The sequence below is a fragment of the Diplotaxodon limnothrissa genome, linkage group LG5 (genome assembly GCF_057381915.1).
Source record: "Diplotaxodon limnothrissa isolate DT_005_m linkage group LG5, D_limnothrissa_male_GT1.1, whole genome shotgun sequence".
Taxonomy (NCBI): Eukaryota; Metazoa; Chordata; class Actinopteri; order Cichliformes; family Cichlidae; genus Diplotaxodon; species Diplotaxodon limnothrissa.
Window position 1 is genome coordinate 36803649 of NC_140600.1, and position 17363 is coordinate 36821011.

Genomic DNA, 17363 nt, shown 5'->3' on the forward strand with positions numbered 1-17363 from the left:
AGATCTGCCACAGCTGAAAAGCACCGACTTCTTAGATTTTGCATTTTAAGCCTCAGGACGTAGCCCTGTTGAGACACTGCACTCTGCTGAGTGGACGATGCTTTTATGTTTGTGGCAAACCTGCGAGATCTTAAGTCCTGTATTTGTTTTCTTTGAATCAGTGATTAGTTGTTAATTCTGTAGTTTAATAATAATTTTGTTGCTTTCTGTTCCACCCTGGACTCCAAGTAAAGGTCAAAACAGACATGTCAGCAATCAGAGTCCGAGTAGGTGAAGCGTTTTTCTGTTTCAGTTGAAGTCGGACATAAAGACAGGAATCTGGTGATCATTCTGAAAATGTTGTCCTGCTGGGACTTTTATTTAGAAATGTTTTCATCCCAAACGCCAATGGGTACAAGGAAATGACAAGGCTGTGAATCACCATGGCAACAGTGTTAATTCCCAAATACCCACCGTACCCAGATACACGCCAGCGGGTCTGAAAGCGCTTCATTTCCTGTTGTCAACAGTCTGTTTTATGGAATATAAGGCCGCCAATGTTTCTCTCCCTCTCGAACATCCCGGTGTTTTGTTTTCCTTCAGTCCATGTGAAGTTCTCCTGGAAGTGTTTCTCTGTCTTGCACCTCACTCGTTTCGTTTGTACAGAAACACACACAAAAATAAACGGGCTAAATTACAAACAACACGTGGCGAAAAAGTCCGTACATACATCAAGGTTCAACCTTCTCGTCCAGTTTGAAGTTCCTTCAAAATGGTGAGACTCTCTTCGGGAACTGACCGGTGCAGTCGCTCACCTCGCCACGCTGCTCGTTTTAACAGAGTCCTTCATCCCATCACAAGAATGTAGTAACAGGAGAGCTATGGACACGTGCATGAGTCTCTTCCCACCCCATCCCCCTCCTCTTTTATCAACTTCTCTTTTTCTTTTGCTGTAAATTCATTGTGAGGGTCATGTGACGGGGCTGATGATGGAAGATGATGTGCTGGAGCTGCAGACGGCGGGGCTAGAGGCCTATAGACTGAAGGGTTTGTCTCTCGGCTTGGTTGAGGTGGCCTGAGAACATGCTGTAGCACGGCTGCTGGGCGAACTGTGTCAGGAAGTCTGTAAGGTAAGCCTGAAGAGGAGACAGAGGATACAGTGGAGGTAATCAGGTGGTAAATCCTGTGGGGAAAACAACTTAAACATTTCTTCAGCTTTAGCTCAAACATTCAGTTGGATTCGAGGATAAAGCGATCAGTTTTTGGTGTTGTGACTTTACACCCGCGATTCAAAGCATGAATGGTTCCGGCCGGTCTTTGTACCCACCTAAAAATAAATGGATGGTTTGTATTTAAGGATTCAGAAGATGGTCTCAGAGCTGTCACAGTGACTCTTTGTACAACCCAAACCTTGAACTTATCGTAATCACTGACAGGAAAAGCAGCACATTAGCATATTTTAAAAAGCCGGAACCAATAATGCACTTTTTCATGGAATTCAGTTTTAGTCAGCACTCACAGGGCTTATCAGCCTCATCTCAATTTACCCCGTTTACAGCAGCAGTTCAACACGAACCAGCCGGTAAACACCGTTGTTCCGACTAACATTATTAATGGCTCGGTTCCTCAATAGTACACAACTCGACCCAATGCCATGCATCCTGAAAAATGCTTGTTTACCAGCAGATGAAAGTGCAAATTGCGTGTCTCATCTCCAACATTAATCCAGCAAGCCATTTTATCCTAAAGCTCTGTTATAATTAGAGCGTCTTCTCATCTGATTTGACATTCTAGGGCAGAAAACGCTGGTAAACTCGCAGCAATGACCTTGGCCACTCTTAAGGGCTGCAGCCTCCCGGGCAGCTTATATATGAACATAATGTATTACAGTATGTCTGCTGGCATAATGGGTACAACCCAGTACTAGCAAGGTGACCTAATAAAGTGGCTGTTAAGTGCATAATACAGTCAATACATACTTCCCTTGTTAATACTTTGAATAGCTCACTATTGATACTCAAGATGGCAGTATAAGCTACAAACACGTGAGCAGAATATCTACACGGGTTGAAAGATGGGTAACAGAAAGGTAGTTCGTGAGGAGGTTTACTTATGTGCAACTGCTAAAAATCTATACATACACAGATATACTGTTGGCATCACTTAAGTAGATTTCAGCTACGGCCAAAAGAAAAGTACAGCACTGTAAATAGAGTTGTGTTAAATGAGGTTTAATTATCTCAAGCAGACATTTTCATTTATGAAATAGCAAAGATCCATGTTTTTATGCTTATGCATCAACCAGTGAAGATTAATCTGAGCAAGTCGATTGAACATTTAGTCTTCATTGATAGTTTATCAATGAAGACTAAATGTTCAATCTACATGATATTTGGCATAAATATCTAAATTATTGTTACTCATTCAAAGGGAACCAGCAGAAGTCTTTGACTTGTGTTTGACTAAGTGAAAGACAACAGAGAGGCCAATAAAATGTCAGAGGAAACCAGCTCCAGCAGTAAAAACACAGAAGCTGGCTTTCATATTATTATTCTCTGTCGCTCCACAGCTCCAACCAGTGTGTCCCACCCACGCTTAGATCTGAAGTAAGACACTTACCTGCAGGTCAATCTGATATATGGGGTCTTTCAAGGCATCTGGATCATCCTCATCGTCGTCCTCGTAATAATCATCATCTATAAAAATAACATTTTATTCGCTGAGGTGAAACAACGTTCTGTCATGAACACAGAGAGGGAGCTGCTCTTAGAAGAAATTAAGATGAAATCCAGTGAGGAGATACTGGTACCGTATTTGTTAGCGGCAATGAGATCAGAAAGGAGCTGCCCCGCCAGCCCTTCGTCCTCGTCATCATCATCCTCCACCTCGTCCTCCCCCTGGTCCTCCCACATACCACTGGAATCTAAGATGAGCAGAAATAACAGCTGGTTACTGAAAGGTCTGCTGTCCCAGCAATTCAATAGAACAACTGAACAAACTGCGATTTTTCAGTAAGTCAGAAGGCTTCACCTGCCCAACATGATGCACTTCTAGAGACATGAGTCAACATCACATTTAGGAACTACAAATATAATTGAATAAACGAGTGCATTTGTAAACAGGCCTGTGTGGAGTTTCTGACTTCTGGTGACGGTGTACTGGGGTCCACGAGTACATACTGACTCACCTTGGCTCCAGTCTGCGGCGTTCGTCCTGCTGGCGTTTGCCTCGACTACAGTCGAAAGCTCGTTAATGATCAACTTAAAGATCTTCACCAGCAAAGGAATGTTGGTCCAACGCTCTGGATCTGTTCAATCGAAACATTTGCATTTTCTCATGATAAAACTTCTGCTTTCAGCAGTCTCTCTGTTCAAGTTCAAAATCATTTAGTGTCTTACTCTTTGCAGATTTGGAGCGTGTGCGGATGCCGTCGTCTGGACTGTAGATTTCTTCACCTTTCACCACAATGTCCTGGAGACGTTTATCATCAGTGTTGAGACTGTGCTGCAGCAGCTTGCAGAGAGCCACCGTGCTGCAGGAATTCAAGAGTACATTTGAATGGACACGTTCTTATACATCGCTTTTACACTCTGAAAATGCTTTATACAACATGCCTTGTTCACCCATTCATACAAGCACTTTTTTTTAAATGCACGAGTGCTTTCACCATGGTGTTCACTTCTTCAGATACAGTCCATAATAGACAAAGCTGAGAGTTTGTGTATTCAGGTTCTTAGTCAGATCCACCTTTCACTCATCCCAATCACTTTTAAAACAACACAGCCTGAACTCAAAGCTGAAGGTTTTCATGTTCTGACATGACGCATGTTCTTCCTTTCAGATCTTCTTTCACTGTAGGCCAAAGTAAAATCGTTGTAGTTTTCTTACCTGACCTTCCCCTCGTACTGCCCGTAGAAAAGGTGCTGCCTGCTCATCCACTCGGTCATGACGAACTCCAGGGCGGGTTTCCCTGTCGGTCCAGGCAGGCTGCACAAAAACTCCAGCAGAGGTTCCAGCTGAGAGTGAACCAGGTGGGCAAACACCATGATCAGAGACTGGAGAGGGAGGAGAAACAGGAGGTGGTTCAGATACCGGCATCCAGTGGAACTCAATTAAAATAAAGAAATTCAGCCTGCGGCCCTTCGGCAAAGCCATCAACCATCTTTCCTTCCTACCTGCATGACACTGAGGGTCTCGGCTTGCTGCATCTTGCTCAGAATCGCTCGGAGGATCTGATCCAGCTGCTCACCGAGCTCAGTTCCAGCCCGAGAGATTAAAGTGGACACCAACCTGCCCACGAAGGCGGCAGTGAACTCGGACGTCCGGGGATCCAGCAGCTGGTTGACCACCTGCATGACGTACCAAAGGCCGCTGTTTCCCTGGTCGTCCCGCCACTGGACAACCTGCTCGAGGGCGATGGAGACGTACGCCCGCAGACACTCACCGCCGTTCTGGAGAGAGGAGCGAAGTGATCAATGTGTTACACCACATGCTACATTTTACACAGTTAAAGTGACCACGTGTGACATAATTATTTCTGGACCTTTTCGTCTTTGTTTTGTTTACCTGCATTATCGCATTGTCATCAGTGCGCAGGGTGCACTGTGCCACCACAGGAAACGCTTGGCACACCAACAGCTCTGACAGAGGGGGTTTGGTGTTTCTGACAACTGTGGTCAGGATGTCAATGGACGTCTGCGACAGAGCAGGAGAACAGAAAGAGAAACCGATGTTTTCAGAAAGAATCATGATCTATCCTCAGCAATCGTCTCAGCTGGATGCAGAAAATGTCAAGTATTACATATTTAAAACACAAAAACCCCCACAAAGGGCATTTTTGGCTTCCACTGATCCACATTTCTTGGGCCAGTTCTTGTTTTTGTTGGTCTGCACGCTGACTGAAGCAATACTTATGCCCACTGTTACATGAAGACTCTTACTTGTATACTTTTTCTTCTTTAAATGTGGCAAATGTCACTGTGCAATCATTTCAAATAAGTTATTTTGAACTAACATAATAAATTATTTTTTAAAAGCAGACTGACACACATTATTGCACCTCGTAATTCTCTGAACAGCTTTGTATATGCCACCTGGTACTTACAGCGCACAGTCCGGTGGGGATCTTGTCATGTGGAGCCTGCATGATGCTGATAAGCGTGGGGATGAGACGCATCTGCATGGGGCCCTGACAGCCTTCAATCTGTGCCAGTTCCTTAAAGATGTCCTGAGCCAGGGATGCCACCACAGGGTCTGAGGACACGAGGACAAATCTTATCACACCATGTCCTCATCCGGGAAGCACTTTGCTTGGAAAAGGTGGTACAACTTAAGATTTTGCAATCAGGTGCTGATGACCAGAGCATGCTGGGAATTTAGTTCAACAGTCAAAGAAGGTGTGAGTCAAGTACCGTTGTTATATTTAAGGAAAATGGCAATGGTGAGGGGGCAGATCTTATTCTCGGCACTGGTGGTGAACGCCGGGTCAACGGTGCAGACGATGCACAGCGTCTCCATGACAAGCGTCAGCACTTCAGAGCTGAACTGGGCGGCCAGTTGAACCAGTCCATCTAGGATGCTGGGGAGGAAGGGCTGAATGACATGTGTGCTCTCCGACAGTTTCAGCTGATCACAGTACCTGGAGACATGAACACGCAGCATCCTTAATATTTTTATAACTTTATAGTCACTGCTTTGAGGTAACACCTTTTCATGTGGGACTGTTGGCTCTACTTCATGATCTGTTTCATATTTTAGTGATGGACAAAACTAACAAGCACAGAAACCATGAAACAACTCAAGTTCAGACGAGGAAAGGATATGATGCGAAAAACCTACGAAACATAAAACCCAACTGCACAGCTGCTGAAAGAAATTAACTTATCTGATTACCTGTTGAAATTTAGACGAGAAATCAATGTGTTTGGTAAAGTTAAGCATACAGCCACTAGTCGGTTATCTTAATATCACTTAAATAGTTTAACTAATTTATGTTGTGGCTGAGTAACTTCCTGAAGTCACTGATGATGGCATGGGAGACCCACACAGAGCAAGATGCTTGAAAGTAGGGCTGGGCCATATTATACCGTTCACGGTAATACCGGTATAATGTTAGGCAACGATAGGAAAATGAAATATCGCGATAGAATGGGAGTAAAACGCGCATGCGCAGTGCCTTTGTTTTCATACGCACATGGCCGATTGTTGAGTGAAACAGATGAACCAGAATTGGTTTGTAAAAATGGTGCAACTTCAGTGATGTGGAACTGGTTTGGTGTTTGTCCGTCAGATACACGACAAAGCACATTTTTTTGCAGAACATGCAAGCGGCCGTCGTTATTGTCGTATTTGTAGGACTAAGATGCTCTTAAATCTGGGAGTAATCTGGGTCCTAAACTCCGTAATCTTCAGGTCAAACAACACTGCAGCATCACTGAGAGTTAAAAACTGTCTAAATTCTTTCATCTTTAATAAAACGATCAGCATTGCTGCTTTACCAGGTGTAACTATGAAGTTTAACTTCCAGGCATCCATGAAAACAAAATTTATTACATTTAATGGAGTTAGAAGTTAGCAGGAAGCTAGCGGAAGTTAGCTCGCTAGTTTCGCTAGTTACCTAAGCATGATATAGCATGTTCTGACTGAGAGATTTCTGAAAAAATTCAAACGTACAGCTCTGCTATCACTTCCAACATAAATGAAGGCAGGAAACTAAACAGCAGTGACGTTTGTAGGGTTACTGAAGTTGGGCTAGCTGGTATATAATGATGTGCTACGTGATCGCTAGCGACACAGCTATGTTAGCATAACATAAACAGTGAAGCTGGAGGACGAACACTAACACTTTTCCACTTATAAAAGTTAACGTGAAGGTTCTTCATGGTTAGAGACAAATGCAATCGCATGGCAGGATGCTGTAAACGGACCAAACTTCAGTCAGGAGAACAACTGAGATAATCCATCCACAATACGAGGTTAGTCATTAATATACTGCAACAACATGGGAATAGAGCAGCTGCCAGAGAATTCAACATTAATGAATCAATGGTACAGAAGTGGAGGAAGCAAGAAGAATGAGTTTAATAAAGTTTGATTTATCTGACTGCTTTGTTTCGCTTAATGTGTTTTATAATCCCGTGCACCTTATGGTCCGAAAAATACGTACTGCACACTGCAGTTTAATGTTGCAAAGCACCTTTTTTTAACTTCAGTGGATATTATACATGGTTATGCTCAGGATATGTCAGCCCATTTCTACTGGAAATGCCTTTTAGTTAAATTTTCAGCAAGGAATTTGCATTTGCACTGTTACATTTTTATAAAGCTTTAATGTACATAAAAACCAGCTTCTTGTTTAAGTGAAAATAAATGGAAGGTTGTCTTTTTGCGCTAGTAATGTTGTGGAGTTGTATTTTGTCTGGCATCAATTATATCGTCAGTTATATCGTTATCGCAAATTTTCAAATATATATCGTGATAAATATTTTTGGCCATATCGCCCTGCTCTACTTGAAAGTGGACATTTAGAGGTTCCTTTAGAAATCTTTTATGAGATTCGGACAAGTCTAGGATAGTGGTTTTCCTTCTGTTCCCAGGTTTTGTGCAAATCTGAGATACCTGCCTGCTTTTTTAAACAGCTCCCGAATGTAACAGGCTACAACCTGTACCGTGGACCAAGACAAAGTTGCTCAATCACAAAATAAAAGGATGGTTTTCTTTTGGCGGTGACCTGGTTACAATTATGAACGGCTAGCTCACCCCCAGATGGCCCTGACCGCGGAGATGCGGAGAGAAGGCGGCCGGCAGTCATGGAGGGCGCTGACTGTGACCTGGAGAAACTGCTGGATGACCTCGGGAGACATGGCGGCTGTAAAGCGACTGGCCGCCCACAGAGCACGACCGAGAAGGAAGGGAGACGCCGCTGGGAAAGAAAAAACAAGCAAGATGAGGTGAGAAACATAAAGAGTGAAATAACCGTTTTCACGTTTCATTGCAGTTTGACGGCTTTGACTTGTTAAAAAAACCTAAAATATTAAAATGCAGTCTTTTATAGTTTATGGGGGAATTTCACGGCTTGTTAGATCATTCGAGGTCAGAGATATAACAAAGGACTCAAAGTTAGTTCTCGTCAGAAGTTCCACGCTCTTGCAGAAAAAACTCAGGAGCTTTGTTCCTGTTTTTCTGCTGACCGGACTCACCCGTCAGGTTGAGATCACCCAGGACAACGCCGGCCAAAAAACCGTGCATGTCAAACTGGATGCGGCCATTTTTCACGTTCTCTGTGATGATGGTCTTGACTGAGCCGAGGGCCAACATACAGGCCTCGTGGATCTTCCACCTGTTTTAAAATAAAAGCAACATAAGGAACAGAAAGCGAAAACATAGAAAGCCAGACTGGCTGTGACCGAGTCTGCCCTCACCAGTGCTCATTGCCACCGTTTTTAGCCTGCTCTGCCTCCTGGAAGTGTCTGGTTGCAGCTGCTGCCAGCGCTGCTGCGCTCTCATTCTGAAACTCTGCAGCGACGGCCTGCAAAAAGAGGTCAAAGGTTACCGTCATGATACACCTGATCAGGGCGAACCCCAGGCTGAAAAGCGAGATCATGAGCAAGTACGACTTTGACACCACAACAAACTTCTGGATGTGTTTGACTGCACAGATCTAACCTCTTCTATCATAACACTGCATGAAACACACACAGTGTATAGTGAAAACAAAAACAAAACTGTTCCCATTTCTTTCACAGCTTTAAAATCTGCCTCCAGTGTCCGTGGAGGTTGTGTGTGTGTGTGTGTGTGTGTAGGAGAAGAAAAAGCAGAGCCAAGAGGATTATTTCCCTCAGTCTAAATACAGCTGCCTGGCAGACACGCACATCCTCATGTTCTCTGCTTTACAGCCTCAGATAAGTTCGACTTCTTGTAATTCTTTTTCATTTTATATAAATAATAACTGAAAGTTGTAAGATAAAACCTGCAAACTTATTGAAATACCTCTCTATAACCATCTTGGAACTGAAATGGCTCAAGTCAGTCAAACTAAACTAGATCAAGGAGGCTGTTAATTTACAAAAAAAAGTGCCTCTGTGTTTAAAAGCAGGCGTCATCTGTCAGCCAATTAAATAACAGCTCTCATACCTGAGACCTTTATCCAATAAGATTGCTTTACCTAAGCAGTAGGGGTGCAACAATACTCGTATTGATATTGAACCGCTCGATACAGTGCTTTCGGTCGTATGCATATGTATGAACAATACAATTTTTTTTATTTATTTTATCAACTTTTCATCTGACGATGCTGTCTGTGTTGAGCGCTAAGTGGATCTGCATTCCACTACTCCGCCTAGGCTGCACTGTCGAGTGCAGATCCACTGAGCGCAGCGCAAGCTAGCAAGACAGAAGCTAAGCTCGTTGCAACATGGCAAATTGAACCTCCCCCACCCTCATTCAGATCTGGCCTTTGGAACTATTTTGGTTTTCATGTGAAGTATGACCCTGAAGGTCAGTGTTGGGGAGTAACGGAATACATGTACCGCCGTTACGTATTTAAAATACAAAATATGAGTAACTGTATTCCGTTACAGTTACCGTTTAAAAAGGTGGTATTTAGAATACAGATACTGTGTTGAAATAAATGGATTACACGGCAGTACTTTCCTGTTTCATATCGTGGCGGGTCAGGACTGTTTGGGTTTTGTTTGACAGCTATGTTCTGTTGTTCCAGGTGGCAGCGTTACGGTTGCCATGGTTACAGGGTGACGCTCTCTCTCTGCGTGTTTCCTGGGTGAGAGAGCGCCTTTTGTTGTTGTTGTTGTGCTAAGCTAACAGGCAGAATGCTACAAGCATAGCTCTAAAGCAGGGGTGCCCAATCCCGGTCCTCGAGAGCTACCGTCCTGCAGCTTTTAGATGCATCCTTGTTCCCACACACCCGAATCAAATGAATGGCTTGTTATCAGGCCTTTGCCAAACATGATGGCATGCTGAAGAGGTAATCAAACCATTTGATTCAGCTGTGTTGGATTAGGGATGCATCTAAAAGCTGCAGGATAGTAGCTCTCGAGGACTGGGATTGGGCAGCCCTGCTCTAAAGAATGTAGCATCATGGGCAGTGTAGTCCGTGCTGCAGGGAGAATGGACTGTCATACCCGTTATGTGTCTGTGAGCGCGAGGAGGGAGAAAAAAAGCGAGTGGAAAGGTACGAGTTGTCATCGAGCAAAAACGGGAGCTGGAAGCATGTAAATATAATAATAGCCACTGCAGCCAAGAAGAGTGCCTGACGAGCCCAGTTGTAAGTAAGCTATTAAGACTCGACTGTACACCGTGTTCGTGTTTTCCTCCGAAACAATAAGTTCCGTTGGAGCAGTCTTTCAACGCCTCTCTCTGTCTCTCGCAAGCAAAGTTGACCCAGACAACAAAGTAAAGCTATTTTTCGGCTACGAGCCGACAGGGACCCCGCCTTATTAGTCAGAGGTCCCTTTACTACGGGTTCGGAGCCGCGGACCTTCAGTAACAGTAATAAATCACAGCAATAGCACATTCACGTAGTTGTAAACAGCATGATAATATATTAAGTAATCCAAAGTATTCAGAATACGTTACTGTCATTGAGTAAAGTAACGGAATACGTTACAGAATACATTTTGGGGCATGTATTCTGTATTCTGTAATGGAATACATTTTAAAAGTAACCTTCCCAACACTGCTGATGGTAAGCGTGTCATGGACAAAAATAAAACAGTATGTTGGATGTGCCACGCAATGCTCAATTGTTGGGAACTAGTGCGTTAGCGCAGTTAGCTTGTTAACGTATTGACGCCGTCCAGCCCCACGCACGGGGCGATCCGCGGTAGCTCGTTAACGGAGATCTGCCGCGTTATGGCGTTAACGTCATTTCAACGAGATTAACGCTGACAGCACTAGTGGGAACACAACGAATATGACTGTAGATTTACGCCGACAGCATCCTAGTGCAAAGACAAGTGGAAGCAGAGAAAAACAACAAGCACACATGCTACAAACTTTACCCGAGTCATTTAGACAGCCATTAGCACAGGATTCTCCTTATGGGGACCTGATATGTTTAATATGCTGCTGAGAATATAGCCCAGAAGAAGCGTATAGTATAGCTTTTATTTTGGAAAGAGCCATTTCTCTGTAATAAACTCTCTTTTCCAAAGACGAATGATTTCTCGATCAGATAGATTTATTTTTTTTATTTTGTTGTTTCAGCAACATTAAATTTAAAAACTGTACTTTTGAGTTAAAATATATATTTATAATTTTAATAAATTACAAATTTAAAAGGCATGAACATTTTTTTTGCATCGAAAAAAATATCGAACCGTGACACCAAAGTATTGAACCAAACCGGGAATTTTGTGTATCGTTGCACCCCTACTAAGCAGTGATACTTTTTTTGGTTGTTCTCTCACCAGCAGCAGGTCCTGAGCAGAGATCCTGACAGAGTAGGAGAAGGTGTCATCATCCTCGTCCTCCACAAACTGCTGCGGGTTAGCTGTCCACACTTTGATCTGAAGAGAAACAACACAAATATACTTAGTTTTTTCTTTTTTACTTCCACCTACACGTGCATCTTCTACCAGATGTTGCAGTCGTTTCTCACCTGGTCCTCAGTGATCTGCATGTACAGGATGATGTAATAGATGAGTTCAGGCAGCGCCTTCCTCACCGTGCTCTTCAACTTGTTGTTCTCCAGCAGCGTGTGGACAAACTCAAAGATGCTGAACACCAAATTCTCAAAGCCCAAAACCTCACCTGCAAAAACACAAGCAACCAAATAAATAAATAAGTGGATAACAATATTAATAACCATGTGTAACACAGCAAGACTTGAATTCTGCTCACCGTCTGAGTCTACTGGGTCGTCCACTTCCTCTGTGTAGTTCACTTCTGTTCTCACATAAGTGAAGATCTGGTTAAGGATCAATGCACTCACAAAAACGTTTTTCTCTCATTAATGGCTGTAAATTTAATTATTATATGAGATGACCCTATACAGACAGCTTGTCTGTGAAGTCCATTACCTTGTCACACCCCAGTGCTTCTTTAAGTATGTCAAAGGAGGTTTTGATCCTGCTGAGTAAGCAGGTGATTTCCATACATTAAAAACTGCGACAGTAATGTGGATTAGTGGTTTAGAGAAACTGTCAAATAAACAAGAGATCACAAGTCACAGCAAATGACCTGTCTGTCTGCAAGATGCCCAAAAGGAAGTCAAACCTCGAGGTAAGAAGTGTTCAGCCCCAAAACAAATGCTCTTCAAACGATTGCTGGGAGCGAGGAAACAGCTAATACATAGATGACAGGATATAAAGCTGCACTTTCAGTCAGTGTATTCCACACAATGGGTAATATCTGCTGCATGGAGGACACCATGGGTTTGGGGAAGTTCTTTACCAATGCTGTCACTGCCTGTGAGACGAATAAGCAAAGAAAACAAGGATTTGAACCCTGGAAAGTAGCCACAGACAAAAAGAAAACTAAAAGACTGACTTAACGTTTGCAGATCATAATCAGTCCGACAAAAGGGTCCAAGTGCACAGAGTTTCTCACCTTGAGGACTTCCATCTTGAGGCCGCTATCAGACGTGGGCCCATCGGGCATCTGCAGGGCTTGGACAAACGCTTCTGTGAACTGCTGCACCACAGGGAAGATCAACGCTTTGGCTGCACCCTACACCCAGGTCAATAAGAACGATTATTAAAAAACACAGCAACAGCGACTCAGGTCTATACCTTCCACTTTAATGCAGATATAAAAGTGATGCATGAGTAGAAGCCTTTTTGAAAGGCCATCAACTTAAAACTGAAACGTTTGCTGACCCCGCCTCACCTTTTCAAGCTCTTCAATAGCACAGATCAGGTTGGCACAGGTGGTGAATATCTCCACTGCTCTGGAGCGAGTACGAATACTGTAAACCTGCAAAAGTGAAAACAGTTCAGGGAGGCGATCCATGCCGGTGTATCACACAAATGCAATGTGCAGTCATTAATGGCAGTCACAGAAAACAGGACTGTTCAGACTGACAGCTGTAAAATGTGTGCCTGCATCCACAGAGGCTCAATACTGATAGAGATAAGGAGCACATAAGGAGATATAGGAGTACCTCTGCCATGGAAAAGATCTTATACATCTCTGGTAAGATGACTGGAGCCACTAGCGGCATCTGGGTGTCTGTCACCTCTCGAGTAAACTCTGCAAAAAAAAAAAAAGAAGTTGTAAACTAAAGACTCTGAAAAATGGAAATGCATAAAGCTAATCTTCAAGAACTTAGCCGTAGTCTAAGCTAAAAAAACAACAAAAAAACTCAACTGCTCCTGAGATCACAGTCACTTTAAGCGTTGACTTCCAAAACGGATCAAATGTTTGTGCAACCTTTAAAATTCCCCAAGCAGATAGACTTATTGTGTTATTTATATGTTACTACATACCCGTGAGCACCCTCATGGCCCCGTGCACGGCATTAACGTCTCCGCTGACCAGCATCTCCATCAGGAGGGTGAAGAGCTGCGGCCACGCCTCAGGCCAGTCCCAGTGGGCGATGGCCGACACGGCGTACGCAACACTGGAGCGGACTTTGCTGATGGACTCCCGCAGACCGCTGGGCAGCAGCTCCCTAATGGCGGCTTTCGCCTGGAGGGGAACAACAAAAGTCCGACTCGCTTTGGCTTCAATCGTGTAACAGGGGTGTAGAGTTGGGTGATCTGCCCCTCCGCTCCCTCACTCTGACCACTGATTATACTTACTAATAATCAGACATAGGTCACTTTTACAATTACTTTCCTTCTTTGAGACGAGGCTGGATACCGAAGGCTGTTCTTAAAAAGGGCAAATTAAATACCACTGCAGGATTTATAAGCATTGCTGTTACTTCTTCTCAATTATGGATAAGTTATTATACTTCTCTGAGCGGGCAGCCACCTCTCAGATACTACAGCACCATGTGGCCTACAGAGTGAGTCCCTGCTGTAAGTGACAATGTCTTTACCCCCCTCAGTAATGATGAATCATCCTTTTGCCATTGCACTGTTGGAACAATACTAGCAGTGCCTGAAGCAGAGCGTTTTTGGTTTTTAATACATCTGAAAGCAGGCCTAAAACATGGTTTTTCTTCACTGTCATAATGCGTGAGAAATGATGTAGCTAAAGTTTGAATTTGCAACATAATTAAAAGTGTTTGAGATGCCTGAACATGCTTCCTGAGACTGAGGATGAAGCAGGGTTTACCTGATCTGTGGTTTCAGGAGGCCTGAACTTCTCCGATTGGGAACACCAGTGAGTCTCCACATACTGCTTCAGGATGACGGATGCCAACTGTAAACACAGCCAACCACACAAACAAGAAAATGATGAGGAACAACAGAAAAAGTGGTGTTTGTTGTAAAGGTTCATTTTTTTTCTTTTTCAGTTTCTCTCCTGCTCACCTGACGAATGGCAAGTGCTCCCTGAGGGTCGACTGTGAGTTCTGCCAGGTGGACGCCAAACTCTGCAATGTGAACAAATCAGCAAGGACAACAGGATATAAATACACAACTAAATGCATATCAGCTCGCTTAGAGCATGATGAATATAGAAAAAGCCAAATGTGGATGTATAAATACTGAATTTATAAATGAGGTTTTTGCTAATCCTACACATTTCCATTATTAATTTTCACTATGGTTTAAAGAGCCTGGCAAAATATGAAAATATGCATCCTTCAGCAGCAACAGGATGACAAGGGATCAGTGTGTGACATTAAGTAAGAGACATGAGACACACCATACAGGCAGAGGGAAAAAACTCGAGCGGAGCATGCTTTAGTCTGAACATGGCATGCAGGGTGCCAAAGACATCAGGGTGACATCAGGCGCCAGAAGACAATGTTAGTGCTGACAATCCCATAGCGCGGCTGCCTTAGAGCGGGGCCAGCGGAAAGGGTCGGCTCGCTGCGATACTGCAGTACAGCCGACATCAGTGCGCACAATTAGCCTTTCACCAGCAGCACGAGGACTGCAGGACAAACAATGGGAGGTCTAGCAGAGTCAGAGCTACACCCCCCTGGCTACAGTATCCATCTGTCCAAATTTTACTAAAAATCAGACAGAAAGTGTCTTTTTATTTCTCTATCAAAAAAAGAAGAAAAGTAATCAAGTCTTAAAACTTTGCCAACAGATGAACTGCATAAAGCAACACCACAAGATTACTTCAGGATCTACGTTAACATGTTCTAAGTACAAGCATCACTACTACTTTCTTTTCCCCCCTCATTAATACAATTCTGACACACATTCTGTGACTTTGATGGTTTCCTCCTACACTGAAGCCTCAGACTTTTCCCACTCCATATGAAACACTAACAGCTCTTTCATTGGCCATCCTGTGTGTACTGCCCTCCCTGCTGGTCCTGATGGTGCAGGAAGCTGGAAGTCTGGGAGAAGCCCCTGCCCCCCGGGGACACATCTTCGCGGGGAAAAAAAAACAATCTGTCAGTAAGGCATTCAATTGTTAGCATAGTGACGGCGCAATTAATGAATGTTTAATATTAGGCAGGCGGCGAATCCGCTATTGTCCGGGCGGTCAAACAGCGGATTTTGGAGTTTGCGTGAACGTGACCAAAGTAGCTGCTCTCAAAAAAGGAGAGAGACAGAAAAAAGTGGTAATATTTTTTATCAAGATGTTCACGCACACCTGGCTGAAAAGACCACGCGACTCTTGTCTTTCCCTTTGGTTTACTGACGCAGATGTTGAACCCAGAGTCGATCCCGCCGCCGTGCTGCTGAGGCCGGGGTGCACACAGCTCCCATGTGCTTCATCAAACTTGGTAACTAGGTCCGAGCTACTGACCACACTTGTGACACATCCGGCTGTCCGAACCGATCGCCTGAGCAAAGCAACCGGCCAGTCTCGAACCCCAATCGAAGATCATCATCATTATTATCTTAATCATCACCAACTCCTGGAAATGTGGCCTAATGTTTGCTCCGGGGAGCCAGGACAGTCGCTCAGCTAACGTAATGACTGCTAGCTTAGTCACAAAGTTAGCCCCAATAACGGCGGCCGTCAGCTGTTCGCGCACTGGGCGCGAAGCGGAGGCCCCCGTGCTGTTAATAAGCGACAACACCCCGGTTAACTTCTCAAAGCGCTGTTCAGACCCCGGCTGCCACTCACCCTCTGTCACTTCCAGCACTTTGATCTGCTCCTCCGCGGCGGCGCGCACTTCTTGGACCGGGGACAGGATGGCCGTCAGCGTCTCGATCAGAGCCTCTTTAAGTCCCTGCTGGACCGAACCGGGCCGAACGCTACCCGCTGCACTCATGCCTGCTGTGTTTTCACCCGCAGCCCGCTACAGTCAGTCTACCAGCAGCTGTAGCACCACCACCCGGGGAGGAGCGACGAGCCACGGCCACAGAGGCGAAGCGCGCCAATGCATGGAAACGCGGAGGCGGGGTTTTTGCGGGAGGAAGTGTGTTTGTCGTCCGGTTAGGCCCACGTGTTTTTCTCCCTTTGTTTTTGTTTTTATATTTTAGCGCCCTCTGGTGGAGCGGAGGAAATTTATGATTTTGAGCTCAGGTAAATAATAATAATAATAATTATAATAATAATAATAATTATTATTATTATTATACTAGTTGTAGTATTGCGTATAGTAGAGCTCTCATAGTAAAGGCTATATTAAAGATTTTGTGTTATTGCAGGCATGGTTCATGGAAACTTAGATAGTGAGATCCACTGTGATGTATGGTAAGGAGACGGTGGCACACTAACATGAAGACAGGAGGCTGGAGGTGCCAGTTGAAGATGTTGACAATTTCATTGGGAGTGGCCAGGATAATTAGATGAGTTAATCAGATTGATAGTTCAGGTTGAACAGTTTGGAGACAAAGTTAGTTTGGACATGTGCTGAGGAGGGATAGTGGACAGAGTCGAGAAGGACATGCAGAGGAAAGTTGGGGTGAGAGCCAGAGGCAGATGATCTGCTGTGGCATAACAGTTTCTATGCGCTATACGGCATATGTAGCTCTCCAGAAGACTGGTAACATGTCCTGGGTGTACCCCACCTGGCCCCATGACAGAAGTGGAAATGGATGGATGGAGTTATATATATTTATATTTGTCTCGCCATATAAAGAGGTCAAAGTAACCGTAGCCTAACCTTAAGTGTGAACAACTTGCAAAATCTTGGAGGAATCTGAGCTACCAGCTTCACCATATAATCCTACAGCGAAACAGTGTGTGCAATTTGCAAGGCTGTTACATTTACATCCCTAATACTTTCCCTTCACACTGTTAATCATAAAATGTGTGGCGGTTTGGATGTCTGAATATAAAAATCTTGTGTTATTATTCACTGCTCTAAGATGTACAACATACAGGAAAAATGACTTATG

At 44.0% G+C, this 17363-nt stretch overlaps 1 protein-coding gene across 1 annotated transcript; it reads right to left on the reverse strand.

Annotated features, from left to right (window-relative positions):
• Nucleotides 1–346: 346 nt before the first annotated feature.
• ipo9 (importin 9) lies at nt 347–16371 on the reverse strand. The gene is made up of 24 exons (XM_085354683.1): nt 16144–16371; nt 14418–14479; nt 14221–14307; nt 13425–13626; nt 13100–13188; nt 12826–12912; nt 12547–12666; nt 12315–12405; nt 11839–11943; nt 11597–11748; nt 11406–11504; nt 8400–8506; nt 8178–8317; nt 7738–7900; nt 5391–5617; nt 5084–5232; nt 4546–4674; nt 4155–4430; nt 3868–4034; nt 3378–3511; nt 3167–3286; nt 2789–2902; nt 2599–2675; nt 347–1115 (listed from the first exon to the last, which is right to left on the reverse strand). The coding sequence occupies exons 1-24, from the start codon at nt 16289–16291 to the stop codon at nt 1005–1007; spliced, it is 3156 nt and encodes a 1051-aa protein (XP_085210809.1). The 5' UTR covers nt 16292–16371; the 3' UTR covers nt 347–1004.
• Between the last annotated feature and the right edge of the window lie 992 nt (nt 16372–17363).